Below are 15,634 nucleotides of genomic sequence, written 5' to 3'. Positions count from 1 at the left end.
CATTATCTTATCTGTTAGATTTGTAATTTTATACTATATAGGGAGAAAGGGGGGGGGGGGTGCCCCAAATTCCTTGTCTCCAAAACAGTCCAAGGAACTCTTCAGGAACTGGGACCAAGAATAGCTTGTCCAGAACAGGAAGATTGAGACCTACTTCTGGAGGCTTTCTTTACTTAGAAGAATAGTTCAACAGCATCCTCTCAATAAAGTTATAAACTTTGACACAAGGTGGAGGCGGGCTCAGTGTGTTTTACAGGGCTGGGTCACTGAATTTGTTCCCTGAAGAAAACTAGATGAAGAACAAACATAATGCACTGAACGAAATGTGAGGATATACATGATATTTAGGAGACATTTTTCTTATTTAACACAATTTGCAGTGGTGTGTGCATCAGGTAGCAATGTAAGGTGTTAAAGGAAGAACATTGGGTTATTGGTGCTGTGATCCATCAGATGGTGTTTGTTGTTTTTTTCCCCACCATCTTGTCCATCATCAGTAAACCTGTTACTCTGCTGCTGTCCACCTGCTCCTCGCTCATCACTTCATTCTCCTGGGATAACACTCTCAGGGTTAGGCCCTCGTGCATCACAGGTTCTGCTGCATGCTGTCTTGCTCTGTTTGTCCTGTTGACAGCCTCACACGGCCTCTGAACACGTACACCGCCTCTCATTTCCATTCAGCTCCTCTTGCCGCACCTGCTGCTCTGAGATGTGCTGATGGACACATCAGTTAACATACAGGTATATAAGGGGGGGACACACAGTTTGGGAAGCTGACCAAAAGAAGGCAAACTCAGGATCGTTTCCCTGCTGTGATCAAACTATTTCATTTCTTTGTTGGACATTTTCTAACAGCACGAATGTGTAAAGGGCTCTCCTCGCTGCCCTCCTCATGTCGGGAGAAGTGAGTATGAAGCTAACAGTATTTTTGATGATTGCTGTGGAGGTGCTGATGTCTTGTGTCTGTTTCAGGGCAAAAGAGATGCGGGTGAAGTTAAGCCACCTGGCTGAGAACCACCACAAGCAGAAGTAAATCTACTGAGACTTGTATTTCTAATGAGGAGTAAATCAGAGGAGCTGGAGCTGCATGGTGACTGTGTCTGTCTTTCTGTTCAGGGTTCAGGATGGAAAACTTCCTCAGGACCTAGAGACTCTTTTAAACAACAAAGGTAAGAGCCTTTATATGTTCTTTAGAAACCCGAGCAGTTGTTGCACACTTCAGTGTCTTTTGTTTGTCTCCCTGTCAGGTGGTCTGCAGGTGTTTCTTGGCTTTCTGCGTTCAGAGTTTAGTGAGGAGAACCTCGAGTTCTGGCTGGCTTGCGAGGACTACCGGGTTTCCCCTTCCAGCCTGCAGAAGACCAAGGCCAGCAGCATTTACAACCTGTTCATCAACCCTGATGCCCCAAAGGAGGTGTGTGTGTGTAAACAATGCTTAAAGCATACCAGATTAAAGCTTCTTCTGACAGTCTACTCTCATCTTCAGGTGAACCTGGACGCTGAGACCCGTGAGGCTCTGCTGACCGTGATGGACTCTCCGGGTGTGGACACATTCTGCATGGCACAGCAGAGGATCTACAGTCTGATGGCCAAGGATTCCTTCCCACGTTTCCTGCGCTCACACCACTGCATGGAGGCCATCAAGGCTTTTTAAATGTGCTATGTGTATCTGCTTAAGTGCTGATGAGTCTGTCCTACTTATATAATATTAACAGTATATGTGGAGTGTATTGAGGTTGTTACAGAGTTGTAGATGTAGTGAAAGAGTATCCTCATCTTAATTTAGATGCAGTTGCACTTTGTCTGTGAACTGTTTCAGCTAGGGACATTTACAAAAGATTTAAATAAATACCTCATAAAAGAACTCATTGTGTGTCCTTATTGGACTTTTAAACACTGTGTTTAAAACAAACAAACAAACAAACCACCAGGGGGCAAGCTTCAGATAAATGACTCCACCTTGGGTATGTTTATATACTGTAAAGGAGGTTGTAATGCTGCATTACCTTAGTTACCCAGATATAAATCTTTGGATTCAAACATACTTTATAAATATAAATATTGATGCCTGTAAGACTAAAGACAATAGAAAGAACATCCAGGAATTAGTCCAGTGTAGTGGAAATCCGGTCTAATTTGTTTGTTTTGTTCAACTTTCATCTGCTTAAAAATAAGCCCCTTCACGGTAAAGCTCCATGTTACCTGCAGGGCCTACTGCTCTGATATATTCCCAGTAGAACAGAGTGCAGGTTTGACTGCCATGTTTTTCCTCTGAAATGTATGTTGCTTGTTTGTTCATGTGACGCTTCATCCTCTGTTCTATCAACCTCTTTTATTAACATTGTACCAATGTAATTTAATTAATCCTACAAATTAATATATTGAAAAATGCTTCCCTGACCGGGAATCGAACCCGGGCCGCGGCGGTGAGAGCGCCGAATCCTAACCACTAGACCACCAGGGACTGCTGTGACCTAAAAATGACCCAGTCATCCCCCAGCAGGAGGGTCTCTCTTTGTGCACTTGGTTCTTAGGTGTTAAGCGTTTCTTATCGTTCAAATGGAGTTTTTCCTATACCACTGTTTGGCTTCAAGTGCTTGAGCTGGATTTCTATAAAGAGCCTCTGGTTGTAAAGTCGCTATACAAACAAAACTGAATGGAATAAAAATATCTGATCCGTAGCCATATTCTTCTTGGTCACAAAAAACTGGCTGAATATCATCAAAACATTTACAGAAGGGCAGACAGACATTAAGCTGATCATTCTTCAAATTTTATAAAACAAGCAGATGAACGCTTATCTCCACAACACATACTACAGGTCTATTTTATTCTCATTTCTGTACACTGAATCATAGGACTAATCAACACAAATCAAGATGCTGAGCATGATGGACTCTCCGGGTGTGGACACATTCTGCATGGCACAGCAGAGGATCTACAGTCTGATGGCCAAGGATTCCTTTCCACGTTTCCTGCGCTCACACCACTGCATGGAGGGCATCAAGGCTTTTTAAATGTGCTATGTGTATCTGCTTAAGTGCTGATGAGTCTGTCCTACTTATATAATATTAACAGTATATGTGGAGTGTATTGAGGTTGTTACAGAGTTGTAGATGTAGTGAAAGAGTATCCTCATCTTAATTTAGATGCAGCTGCACTTTGTCTGTGAACTGTTTAAGCTAGGGACATTTACAAAAGATTTAAATAAATATCTCATATAAAACTCATTGTGTGTCCTTAATGGACTTTTAAACACTGTGTTTAAAACAAACAAACAAACCACCAGGGGGCAAGCTTCAGCTAAATGACTCCACCTTGGGTATGTTTATATACTGTAAAGGAGGTTGTAATGCTGCATTACCTTAGTTACCCAGATATAAATCTTTGGATTCAAACATACTTTATAAGGAAATATATTTCAAAGCTACTTTGAGCAACATAAATATCGATGCCTGTAAGACTAAAGACAATAGAAAGAACATCCAGGAAGATGTTCAACTTTCTTCTGCTTTAAAATAAGCGCCTTCACGGCAAAGCTCCATGTTACCTGCAGGGCCTACTGCTCTGATATATTCCCAGTAGAACGAGTGCAGGTTTGACTGCCATGTTTTTCCTCTGAAAAGTATGTTGTTTGTATCTTGTGCTGGTTCATCCTCTGTTCTATCAACCTCTTTTATTAATATTGTACCAATGCACTTTAATTGATCCTACAAATGAAAATATTGAAAAATGCTTCCCTGACCGGGAATCGAACCCGGGCCGCGGCGGTGAGAGCGCCGAATCCTAACCACTAGACCACCAGGGACTGCTGCGAGCCAAAAATGACCCAGTCATTCCCCAGCAGGAGGGTCTCTCTTTGTGCACTTGGTTCAGGGTTAAGCGCTTGAGTGCTTGAGCTGGATTTCTATAAAGCGCCTCTGGTTGTAAAGTCGCTATACAAACAAAACTGAATGGGAAAAAAATATCTGATCCGTAGCCATATTCTTCTTGGTCACAAAAACTGGCTGAATAGCATCAAAACATTTACAGAAGGGCAGACAGACATTAAGCTGATCATTCTTCAAATTTTATAAAACAAGCAGATGAACGCTTATCTCCACAAGACATTTTACAGGTGCATTTTATTCTCATTTCTGTACACTGAATTATAGGACTAATCAACACAAATCAGCACAAGATTATGATCAAGCAGGTGATGCATCACTGATTATCTAGGGCCAGATTGTGATGATTAGACAGTGGCCAAGGCTCCTTGATGCACATAGTGTGCAAAGGCCGGCCGGTGTGATGCGATCCAACAGATAAGCTCATGGAGGTCAACCTGCTGAAAAAGTGAATGCTGGGTCTGATGGAGAGGTGTCAGAACACAGTGTGCTTAACAGTTTATTGATTATGGGGGGGTGTGACGATGCTGAACAGACAGAGTTGGACAGAGTCTGTTCTGGTCCTATTTGGAGCTGGTTCCAGGACGGGCTGCTCCTGGCTTTCCTTTGCCCTCAGGCCCTTTAATAACACTCAGCGGCTTGTGGAGAGAGGTGCTGGCTTTCTGGGTCACTTCCTGTTCAATCTTGTTCCTGATAGCAATTTCCAGACCCTTCAGAGGACAGCACAGGACATATTCAGTCACACTTGCTGATGTGTTAAATGTTCAGAGCTTAAGGTGGGACTTCAAGATGCTCTTGAATAAAGTATATACATATGAACATCTACTGTGCAAAACCTGACCTCACCTTTTTCAGCTTCTGCTGCTGAACCACCTGAGCCTTCTTTGGTGCAATGATCCTCCCTTTGAAACAAAAACAGTAAGACTGTTACATTTCCACTGCTATTTATTAACATAAACAACTAAATCTTAACCAATTAACCGATTAAATATTATTCAGTCTCTGCAAGACATATGCTCTACAGGGCATTTCTATATATTATATAAGTAGCAGAGGTATAATAGTAGTTGGTGCTCTGAATATACATTGAATTGTGTTTAAATTTTAGGTAAATAATCGGAGACAACGTGTTCAGCTGTTTCCTGGAGGGTCGCATGTTTCTGCTGATCGATTAAAAATAGATCTCGTGACTTTATTTAGCAGTATATATAATAAAAGTTAAGATATTAGAGTCATACCTCCTTTCTTCGGCCATTTCTGTTTGTTCTGTTGTTGTTTCTTAGACGCTCCTGGCCGCTGAGCTTTAAACTTCTGAGACCCTTGAGCCATGCTTGCTAACCGGAAGTATACACGGTGTTTCTTCTTCTGCGCCATTAAAGGTGGTTTACATCCGGCTTCGTTCCATACCATTACTGCCACCTACCGGTAAAACAGTGTCGGACTATTGACTAGAGACAGTCTTGTATCACTGTACATACAGTTAGAATTAGAAAATAAGAAAAAAATCTCCAAATAACTGGAGAATGTGAGAACAGATGCTTAATATATAATATACACTCAATCTTCTAGCTTGCTAGCACTGAGTCCTCCTTAGAAAACGGAGGAATATGACAGACAAAACAACTTATTTCACTGTGGTTTTATTATTTTTTTTACTGTATTGATGTGAAAGAGAAATCTCTTAATTCATGACTGCACTTTACAGCATTATATTCATATACGTATATATAAAAAAATGCAGTTTTGAACTATTTTCCACATGTTACAAAATTAAACCCAGATCAAGTGATTATCAATAACAACAATAACATACTTGCACTTAAAGAGGCCATCTGAACAACACTCCTTCCATGGTATTTGCAGGCCACACCATTTTCTTTTAATATTATAATAGACTCTGCTCTGATTAATTAAATCAGTGTGGACACTGTGCGGTGAGCAGCGTTGAATTTTGGCACCAGATTATCAGTCGGTGGAGTCACTTTTCAAATACAGTATGAGATTATTTAAGCTGTAAAAACATAACTCAGTCGCAACACACCAGCCTGAATCGAGGACGCTTTGGCAAAATTAAAACACCGGCACAAAAATATTTGGGTTCAAGATACAAACATTAGTGAGATGAGGAGAATTTTAGTCCAGATTTCTTGTTCATCTGTTAATCTGCTCTGCTGCAGCCTGCCACGCTTTAGTGCTCGTGTTCATGCATTTCAGTGCTCAAGTCCGTGCAGGCAGACGGAGAGGTAGTGTGTATGGTTGAGGAGGCCTCCCCAGTGTGGTGTACTAATGGCCTAGTCACTAGGAATCACAATGTCATGAAATAAAACAACAAACCACAGCCAAACAGTTATAATCAGGATGTAAAGACAAACAAAAGTTAAAAAAAAGAAATGGTATGTGGCGGGTCTAACGGCCACACTGTTGCTACATATGTCTGGAACATTGTCTAAAATTTCCCCGGAAAAAAAAGTGACATCTTTAACTTCACAAAATGAAAGAATAAAGAAATTTCAAATACTAATAAGTGTCTTTAACGCTCGTGTGTGACCTACCAGCATCTGTGTGGGTGGATGCTTGACGGGTGAGACGTGATTGATGAGGAGAGTGAAGAAGTGAGCTTTCTTTACAGGAATTTTAAAGATGGATACTGTAGTTATCAACAACAAAAAGCTTTTAGTGTGTTTTCTCTGGACATAACTGTGGAGTAGAAAAGTCAGGTTGTGTATTTATCAGCTATTTTAAAATGAACCAACTCCATTTAGGGATGCGAGTAAGGTGGCAAAGGTTGATATTAATGTGATTAGACCATGGATCTTTGAAAAAGGGGATTAATAATACTACGCTAAAGAAACAATTATTTTGAATTCAAGGTGAGAAGGAAATATTTTGAATTTAAAGTCAGAGTTCAAAGTTAAAAAAAGCCAGAATTCAGAGTTTAAAATCAGAAATCTGAAAAAATACTAAATTGAAGTCACATTTCAATGGAAGAAATGTCAGAAATCTGAGTTTATAGTCAGAATTCTAACAGAAAAAATAAAATCTAAATCTGAAGTCAGTGCCAGGTGATTGGGGGGGTCAGTTACTCTTTGATTCAGTTCAATTTAGGGCATGAACAGTGAAATCTTTCAAATGTCCTTAACAGTCCTACATTTTCTCTCTAAAGTTATATAAAAATGAGAGTAGTAGTAAATATTCACATTTTTAAATGACACAATTGGCTGGAAAAAACACTAATCTTAAATCTTTCCCTGCAAAATTTATAGACTAAGAGATAAATCAGATAATTCCAAAAAAAAAAGACCAGATTTTCTTTTCTTTTAGTCCCACTAAGCTGTCAATATCATCTTATCTGTCATGGAGCATATTTCATAATCTGGGAGTAAAAACATCTTTCTATTTCAGAGGAGGGATTAATTCAAACAGTAGAAACACATTCTAATCTGACCTCAAAGGCAAGAAGTGAGTGAGTGTCTGAAGTCTGGCCCCAAAACAGAAACAAGTTCATCTGAGTAAAAATTACATTCTGACTGGTGGAGGCGTCACTGTGTGTGTGTCGCAGGCAGACAGATACTGCAGAGTGGATATGATGCCCCCCGCCTGTGTCTTAAAGGGACAGTTCACCCACAAAATAAAGGCAGATCCCTCTTGACATATTAAGATTGTGATCAATGGGCTGATCCCATAAATAACTGAGGGAAATTTCAGTATACACTTTGTTTTATGTCAAATTGGGGGAAATAGGCTATCATTACAGTGAAATTAACCGCTCATATTTCACTTATTAGACCTCTCAGATTAAAAAAAAACATAATTGTTTGTCTACACAACATAATGTTAATACTTGTAGGCCTTAAAACAACAATGTTGGTTGAAAACAAACATTTAAAGTCTTTTAAATGTCATTTTGTCCAATATTTACTCCACCCAGACACAGGATCTGCATCACAAAATAAGGTGAGAAAATAGACCAAATGTTTTCTATTCATTTGGGGTGAACTGTTCCTTTAAGGGTGACACCTGTATTACACAAGCATGGCTGAAAGAAAAAGTTGTTACTGTGGAAAAGACACTCCTTTTTTCTGTGTTTTAGACACTTCATCCTGACAGAACAGGCTGATCTGTGAGGATATGTGTGTATATACATGTATGTATATATGAGTACAATATGAGACTACAGGGGTGATATGGTACAGTACAACTGGGGATAATAGGACAAACAAGGAATGAGGTATAAATACACCCAAACGCTTCAGCTGACAAACAAGAATTGATTCTTCATGATTTTTTTTATTTTTTTTTTGCTGCAGATTAATGAATAAGAAATAAATGTGTCTGTATGTGGACGTCTATGAGCTTTAAATTTGGATTAATCTTCTACAAAATGTTTCTACCTTCAGAAAAAGAAATGTTAATATAACATTTTAGATGGCGAATTGGATTTTAAATAACCACATATTTGGTTAAAATAGCAGTACCTTTCACTAGCAGGGGTTAGTTCTCTACATATGTACACACTACCAGCGAGGATATATATATTTACAGGTGGGTAGCAGCATTTTAGAAACCACGGCTACTTATGAAACCGAAGAATCAGTCATGACCTTTTTGTCTTGCTGAAGAAAAAAAAATGACCTCAGCAACGTCTCACAAAATTTGTTCGCCAAATAGAATTTATGTTTGAGTCCAGCTGAGCTCTGTTTATTGTTGCAGAAGCCATTTAGAAAGAGGAAGAGGAGGGACGAGAGAAGACGGCATGGAAAGGTGAGATGAAGAAATCACAGAGGAGAAAGGGGAGACTGCACGTGTGTGTCTGCTCGACTCCCTGCAGTGAGTGTGTGTGTGTGTGTATTTGTGTGTGTGTGTTCTGTGTGCACCACTGACATGTAACAGTGACTGTGCCTTCACCAAAATGAGATCAAACCACAACCATGACTGTGTGAGCGGTGCAATGACATGACAGTGTCTTTCAGTGTGTAAATGTGTAGTGGCGCACACGGACCAGCAAGAGGCGCTCTTAGAGGGCAGTGAGGCGGCCGGTGAGCGCCGCCTGGAGCTCAGAGGGGAGGAAGACTCCCAGCTCTGTGATGATGCCTCCTGTGATGAGCTGGTGAGGGGTCACGTCAAATGCTGGGTTCCACACCTCGATACCTGCCGGTTACAAAAAAAAAACATCAACGGTCAAGACAGGATGAGTTTTTTGAGGTACAGGAGTATAAAATAATTACAGTGTATTAAGAGAAGAAAGTTAAGAGCATGAAAAATAATGTAGGAGCACGCCTCCTCCTCTCCAGGGGCCTGTGTGCTCATTAAATGAGCCTAATTACTGTAATGTCACCGGGCACCTCTCCGCTCTGGCAACATAATTACAAACTAAATAACTCAACTCTGTTGTCACCTACAGCACGTATATACAAGGTCCACTAATCAGTTCTGAACTCCACTGAGACTGTCTTTAACCCTTTCCAACTTGATGATGGTGGTGATATTTACCCAGAATCCATAGCATGTTAAAGAAACATGAGCAACAGGTGATTAAAACAGTCTGGCTGGACTGCTGCAGCACATCTTATCTCCATCTGTTATATCATGGGTGTCTCCTTTCACACACACACACACACACACACAGTCCCCTCTTTATGCCACTTTTTGCTCTTTCAGAGACAACGGTAGAACAATGCTGCTCCAAGTGTGCTTCCAAAGGGCACGCCAGCATTCTGTAACCAGAGGTGGACTGACGGGCTGTCAACCTCCGCTGCTGGCCGAAACAACAACGCACCCCCACACCACCTTTGCAGCTTACACACAGGCACAATTAAACATTGATTTACAATTCTGGGTTAAATCTAGACGTGTCGGATGATTTCTTAACCAAAAACCAAAAGCCGGTGTTTATATGGCAAATCTGTCAGTCATTATGAGCCCTTAGTTAAGGTCAACAAATCAATGAAGAAGAAACACAACGAGTGTGTAAAACAAGTCCCTGACATTCCTGCAAAGCTAGCAAAGTTTTTCCTGCCTTTGTAAGGCAATCTGCATAAAAGGTAGACAGGTGCTTCTTTCTGTCACCACATGTGGACATGTGTAACACGCCGGTACTTGATACAGATTTCTTCTGTCTCATGAATCTAACAAAAATGTAGCTGCGTCAAAAGGTTAATGACAAACACAAGCAACACAAGAGAGAACACAAGTCACATATGTGGGCCCAGGTTTAAAACTGTCACCGTCCCTCCAAGAACAGGCTGTGAGTGAGGACCTACTGTCTAATAAAAAGGAAAACGACAAGTAAAAATACTAAAAACATTAAGCCGTCCTTTAATCTGACACTTAAATTCTATGCTAATCGGTTAAACACTGTGAGAATTCAGGGCTTAGAGCAGACCCTGGACCTGTTCCATCCGTCTCTCCAAGCTTGATGTCTCCCCCTCCACACTCATTTTACACTGTTGTGTAATATCTCTCACTTCCTACCTGGGGCAGCGATGGGGACTCCGTTTATACTGGTGAGCTCCTCAGGGGGGCGCACTTCGATGATGATGTCCCTGCCGCTCTCCAGGCTCAAGTCACATGATGTGCTGGGTGCCGCCACATAGAAAGGAATCCCGTGGTGCTTCGCGGCGATGGCCAGCTGGTACGTGCCCACCTTGTTAGCTGTGTCGCCGTTGGCAACCACCCTGTCAGCACCCACCACCACAGCTAAAGGGGAGAAGATGCATGCTTAGAGGAAAGTTTGAATAAAATAGAATAGAGGCATCATAACACACCAATCACACACCTGTGATGTCCATCTCTCTCATAGTGAGGGCGGCCATGCTGTCTGTGATGAGTGTGGCAGGGATTCCCTCTGCTACCGCCTCATACGCCGTCAGTCTGGAGCCCTGGTTGTATGGCCTCGTCTCCGTGCAGTAAACACGCTTCAGTCTACCCAGTGCATGGAGGCTTCTCACCACGCCTACACACACATACACATCTGTATTAAAGTTACACTGCAATAAATACAATCATACACCTCTTCTTGTCCACACTCACCCAGTGCAGTCCCGTATCCTGCTGTGGCCAGCGAGCCGGTGTTGCAGTGTGTGAGGATGGTCACAGAGTCCCTCGGGACGCCAGACAGTATGTGCTGGGCTCCATAGTTTCCAATCTTCCTGTTGTCGTTGACGTCACGCTCCAACATGTCTTCGATCCAGGAAATTACACTGTGAAACACAAGAGGTAAGAATTTAGAAGAAGCTTTGTCTGCGTGACTGCTCCTCTGTTTGCTCTTCTGTTGCTTATTATTTTATCTTCATGCTGCCTTTTTCCTCCGTTTCTGCCACATTTTCTGTGTCTCTCAGACCCTTTATTCTTGCTTTGCAGCCTTATTTCCTGTAGCCATTTGTTCCATGAAGTATACATGTGTTTTTTTGGCCCACAGTTCACCTCACACCAAGTCATCCACTCCACCAGTGTCTCCATTTACCTCTATCCATGCTGAATTGCCTATGACACACGCTGCAGCACAAAACCATCACCCAGCATCATGCACTGCCCCGACTGTGGAAAGGAGATCCTGATCTTTAAAGATATATCCCTAGTGGCTCAGTTCTGCAGGTCTGTGTTGTCTGAGTGATTTCTGTAGAGGTGACCTAGTGGTTATAGACACTATATGGACAGGCAGCCCCTATATGTGTTTGGACCATTTTTTCTGCTTCCCTGTCCGGCCCATTAAACATCTGTGAAGCCTGATAAAGGGTCAGAACAGAAAGAAAGATTGTTTCTTTAAACTTTTTTGAGCCCAAAGTCATCATCTAAAGCTGCAACAAATAGTCCATGAATGGAATTTCGGAACATTTATATTTAGGGCTACAACAAACGATTATTTTTGCGTTTACCCAAGTACTCGGATCGCGCGTAAATGTCACAGCTTTTCCATAGATACGGCTGCATCTAGCAGCAGGTGGATACCTGCTTTGGACTGCTGCAGTGTCATTGCTTCGTCGTAACCCGGGACTTCTTCTGCCCAAAATGCTGATCATCCTGCTACGCCACAACAGAATCATCCCCAATGACGTCACTAAACGAGTCATCGAGTACTAAATTAGTTGTCGAGGCATTTTGCCCTTGAATGTTACTCGAGTACTCGAGTAATAAATCGTGGACAATGAATCGATAATGCAAACAATCATCAGGTGCAGATCCAGCAGACAGCAAAGTTATGATTGAACTAAAAAACTATTTACTTTTGGCCACATTGCACATTTGGACAAAGCCAGACTGATCCCAAACTCAAAGATGAGTCCTGTACACACAGGGGGAGGGGAGAGGGAAGACCACAGCAGAGTTAACAACAACAAACAGGCATAAAAGGCATTAAAAGAACAGCTACACATTATACAACACTGTCCATAAGTGGTCATTTCCTGTATCTGTGTAACATGGGCTTCCCCACTGCCCCGCCCCTTTAGGACGAGTCTATTGATGCCAATGGAAGGAGTAAACACTGTTGCTACAGCCGACCTGCACCTGGATCACATCCTCCCATCACTGACACAAACATTTTTCACACTCCATACAATCCTGTATGAGTGAGTAAATGCAGTAAAAATAGCAGCGCTCGAGGTCTTTCTTCTTCACACCAACAACTGCAGTTTAATGTACGAGTTTCCCAATTTTCACCTCACATGTGATCTTTCACAACTTCTTCAAAAAGACACCTGCAGCGTGTGTGTGAAGATGATGAAGTGCTACAGCAGCACCTAACGTGGCAGGAAGTTTCCAGATGATTTCAATTAACAGTAAATGTTTTTATAGATGTGACTCATACAGAGCAAACAAACTCTGTCCTTCCTTTAGGATGAACATTTTTCATAAAACCAAGCTTTGTTTGCATTTCTTCCACCCTGCTCTGCTGTGTTTACAAAGGTTGGTGTTGAGGTCAGGATAGACACAGACTAAATAGTTGGTCCTTGGCAAGAGTGTGTGTCCCTGGATTGTTGGCACAGGTTGAACCCCAAGTTTGCAGCTATTGGGCTTGAGTCAGTTTGGTGTGTGTGTGTGTGTGTGTTTACACAGCTGATCAGCCATAACAGTATGACTAGCATGGGCACCTGACTCATGTAATGTGTGAATTGCGAAGCACTGTGTGTTCTGACTGCTCGCTATAAAAGCAGCACAATCTTCATCACTTTGAGCGACAGCAGCTCTTCTGCTGGATCAGACCCTTCACCTGTCCCCCACATTTCCTTGCAGGCAAAAAAACCAGCACCTAACCCTAACCCACAGAGCTGCTCCTCTGACCCAAAAGTCTAACCATCAGAGTTACTGAAATCCATCGGCCTGTCCCTGTTTTCTGTTTCTAACACATCACCTTTGGGGACACAATCATCCCACCCTGTCTAATATATCCTATTCACTGACAGGAGCAGTGATAAGATAATCAGTGGTTTATAAACAGCAGATAACCCGCCACAGATGTATCAGTGTCTGCATACATTTTGATATGTGCCGATCAGAAAGCTCCTCAGCATGTCTACAGCACAGGTATTTGTGATATATGGTGTAGGGAAATAAATGGAAAATTAATAAAAAGACCTTTTCCCTTTCTTATATGACTAGCATAATACCTGACCACCATCACTGCTAGAAACCTGCCAATGTATATACCAATTGAATATTCTTGAGGTCCACGAACACAATAGGCCTCTAACAACCTCTGCTTGTGGTGAGATATTTAAACCTCGCTGAGAAATATGGACCATGTTTGTTATGATAAAAATAACATTAATATTATGGCTATAATGATGATAATATTGTATAGAGGCTGTGGCGTCCTTGTGACCAGCCCACCTTTCTCTGAGTTGCTCCGAGTTCTTCTCCATGCTCTCGTTTTCTGCAAACTCCATCAGCTCGCGGGCGGCGCGGCCCATGTTGACGGCGGTGGGCCTAGCCGAGGTCAGCTGACACAGAGACTCCCTGATGAAGGTCACAGGGTCATCGCCCCCTGCGCCTGCCCGCAGCTCCACAGCCAGGCTGAGGCAGCCGACGATGGCGATGGCAGGAGCTCCACGCACCTGGAGATAGGAGAGAAGAGAGTCGCCATCATCATCATCATCATCATCACTGAGCCAAAAGTTGTCACACAGACTGCTCGGATTGAGATGATATCATCACTACACTGGAGTTATTTCCATGTTATGACATCACCCACCCTGTGTATGACACATTCCTTCACACACACACACACACACACACAGAGGATCAAACAAGAATTTCTCCGTGTGACTGTAAGATAGAATATGTGCTCTGCTCATAAATAAACACCTGGATCTTTTTCGTCCAGCTGTTACAGCACTTGGACATCATGTGTTTATCTGCACACGTGTGTATTTCTGGGATTAAGGTGAGCAGAGATACAGGAGCTGGAAGTGTCACTGAGTGCAGCACAAGACCAAAACGCGAACAAAAAAACCCCGGCAAAGGTCATTAATAATTCATCAATAATCTCTCCCAAAGAAAGAAGAAGAGGAGGAGGAGGAGGAGGAGGAGGGGGATATTTCATGGGTGGGTGGCTCTGTGCAGATTGATAGTATATCGTGCTTATGTATGATAATGAAACTATAAATAAAGGATGTTTTCTGGAGAAGGATCGTGCGCATCCAAAACAAAAAATACAGGCCGACAGCGGCGACCGTGCAGCAACACATGCGGCGGGTGCAACAAAAGACCCCGACAAAAAAAACACACATGAAGGACGGGAATAAATGCACATGCAGCGGGCGTGCAGGGCCGGCTGTGGGCTGGGTGAAAAAACCCGGAGAAACAGATGAGGGGTGGCGAAAGGGAGAGCTCCAGAACTGTACCTTCATGGACTTGATGGCCTCGTAGGCGTCCTGCACCGAGCGGATGTCATCATACGCGGTCTGGTGTGGCAGCAGCAGCTGGTTGAGGATCTGCAAAGACCCGGACCGGTAGCGGATCGCTTCCAGCGTCATGACCGAAGAAATGAGGCAGGATAGTGGGGGTGGAGGAGGAGTTGTTGGTGGTGGTGGTGGTGGTAGGGGGATACCACGGATTGGACCGGGTGCGCGCACACTCACACACACTCACTCACTCACTTTCACTCTCTCTAAGCAGATACACGTTGACCGCGGCCTCGCTGTCGGCAGTCCCGTCGCACGGAAAACAGGAGGAAGAAGAAGAAGAAGAAGAGGAGGAGGAGGAGGAGGTGCGGAGCAGAAAGAGGAGAAGGTCTGCTGGAGCCGCTGGTGCTGCTGTACGGGAGGATGAAAGGGAGAGAGGGGTGAGAGAAGGGCTGGAAACCTTCACACACTGACAGACAGGCAGGAAGGCAGACACGGAACCACGTGTTCACTGAGCAGGAAGCCCGCTGCTCGGAGGCCACGCCCACCAGAGGGCCGCGCGGGTTGTCCAATTTTATCCAGGCTCCGCTCCTCAGTCTGTTCACCAACCCCCCCTCAGATCTCCGCTTTTGTCTGGGGAAACACACACACGTTATTAGCATAACACCAAAGAACCAAGCCTTCCCCAACAACAGCGAGCTCTGCCTGGATAAAGAAGTCTATTTCTGTCTTAAATTTGTATTGTTTTGTCTGTTGGTGGCGGGTCCACCCACACACACACAACCGCTGTGTATACTTTAAACATTCATGAAAGGCAGAACTCTCCAAAAATGATTACACCAAACATGTCATGTTTAAATTAGACATACATGACCAAAAATGTTCTTTATTTTATGGACATGGTCAGAG

At 42.9% G+C, this 15,634-nt stretch overlaps 3 protein-coding genes and 2 non-coding genes across 5 annotated transcripts; 1 reads left to right on the top strand and 4 right to left on the bottom strand.

Moving 5' to 3' along the window:
* Nucleotides 1–786: 786 nt before the first annotated feature.
* Nucleotides 787–1,783, top strand: LOC114437681 (regulator of G-protein signaling 5). The gene is made up of 5 exons (XM_028408521.1): nucleotides 787–904; nucleotides 973–1,029; nucleotides 1,117–1,169; nucleotides 1,248–1,411; nucleotides 1,484–1,783. Exons 1-5 carry the CDS (start codon nucleotides 861–863, stop codon nucleotides 1,649–1,651), a joined length of 486 nt encoding a protein of 161 aa, XP_028264322.1. The 5' UTR covers nucleotides 787–860; the 3' UTR covers nucleotides 1,652–1,783.
* A 606-nt stretch (nucleotides 1,784–2,389) lies between these two features.
* trnae-cuc (transfer RNA glutamic acid (anticodon CUC)) lies at nucleotides 2,390–2,461 on the bottom strand. Its single transcript has one exon. It is a non-coding gene; the product is annotated as a tRNA-Glu (tRNA).
* A 1,272-nt stretch (nucleotides 2,462–3,733) lies between these two features.
* trnae-cuc (transfer RNA glutamic acid (anticodon CUC)) lies at nucleotides 3,734–3,805 on the bottom strand. The gene has a single exon. It is a non-coding gene; the product is annotated as a tRNA-Glu (tRNA).
* Nucleotides 3,806–4,095: 290 nt separating this feature from the next.
* c1h19orf53 (chromosome 1 C19orf53 homolog) lies at nucleotides 4,096–5,281 on the bottom strand. The gene is made up of 3 exons (XM_028408227.1): nucleotides 5,123–5,281; nucleotides 4,731–4,786; nucleotides 4,096–4,594 (listed from the first exon to the last, which is right to left on the bottom strand). Exons 1-3 carry the CDS (start codon nucleotides 5,256–5,258, stop codon nucleotides 4,448–4,450), a joined length of 339 nt encoding a protein of 112 aa, XP_028264028.1. The 5' UTR covers nucleotides 5,259–5,281; the 3' UTR covers nucleotides 4,096–4,447.
* A 2,882-nt stretch (nucleotides 5,282–8,163) lies between these two features.
* Nucleotides 8,164–15,224, bottom strand: mri1 (methylthioribose-1-phosphate isomerase 1). Its single transcript, XM_028414880.1, has 6 exons — nucleotides 14,726–15,224; nucleotides 13,713–13,936; nucleotides 10,914–11,083; nucleotides 10,660–10,836; nucleotides 10,356–10,580; nucleotides 8,164–9,032 (listed from the first exon to the last, which is right to left on the bottom strand). Exons 1-6 carry the CDS (start codon nucleotides 14,855–14,857, stop codon nucleotides 8,899–8,901), a joined length of 1,062 nt encoding a protein of 353 aa, XP_028270681.1. The 5' UTR covers nucleotides 14,858–15,224; the 3' UTR covers nucleotides 8,164–8,898.
* Between the last annotated feature and the right edge of the window lie 410 nt (nucleotides 15,225–15,634).

The sequence above is a fragment of the Parambassis ranga genome, chromosome 1 (genome assembly GCF_900634625.1).
Source record: "Parambassis ranga chromosome 1, fParRan2.1, whole genome shotgun sequence".
NCBI classification, from domain to species: Eukaryota; Metazoa; Chordata; class Actinopteri; family Ambassidae; genus Parambassis; species Parambassis ranga.
Note: the sequence above shows the minus strand (reverse complement) of the source record. Positions and strands in the feature narration are given on the sequence as shown.

Excerpts from the sequence above, each read along its gene's own strand:
- c1h19orf53 (XM_028408227.1), bottom strand. The coding sequence starts at position 5,258 with ATGGCGCAGAAGAAGAAACACCGTGTATACTTCCGGTTAGCAAGCATG. Across the intron at positions 4,787-5,122 it reads GAAATGGCCGAAGAAAGGAG|GGAGGATCATTGCACCAAAG; the intron begins GTATGACTCTAA and ends TTTGTTTCAAAG. Across the intron at positions 4,595-4,730 it reads AGCAGCAGAAGCTGAAAAAG|GGTCTGGAAATTGCTATCAG; the intron begins GTGAGGTCAGGT and ends TGTCCTCTGAAG.
- mri1 (XM_028414880.1), bottom strand. The coding sequence starts at position 14,857 with ATGACGCTGGAAGCGATCCGCTACCGGTCCGGGTCTTTGCAGATCCTC. Across the intron at positions 13,937-14,725 it reads AGGCCATCAAGTCCATGAAG|GTGCGTGGAGCTCCTGCCAT; the intron begins GTACAGTTCTGG and ends TCCTATCTCCAG. Across the intron at positions 11,084-13,712 it reads TCGGAGCAACTCAGAGAAAG|TGTAATTTCCTGGATCGAAG; the intron begins GTGGGCTGGTCA and ends TGTGTTTCACAG.
- LOC114437681 (XM_028408521.1), top strand. The coding sequence starts at position 861 with ATGTGTAAAGGGCTCTCCTCGCTGCCCTCCTCATGTCGGGAGAA. Across the intron at positions 905-972 it reads CCCTCCTCATGTCGGGAGAA|GGCAAAAGAGATGCGGGTGA; the intron begins GTGAGTATGAAG and ends TGTCTGTTTCAG. Across the intron at positions 1,170-1,247 it reads GACTCTTTTAAACAACAAAG|GTGGTCTGCAGGTGTTTCTT; the intron begins GTAAGAGCCTTT and ends TCTCCCTGTCAG.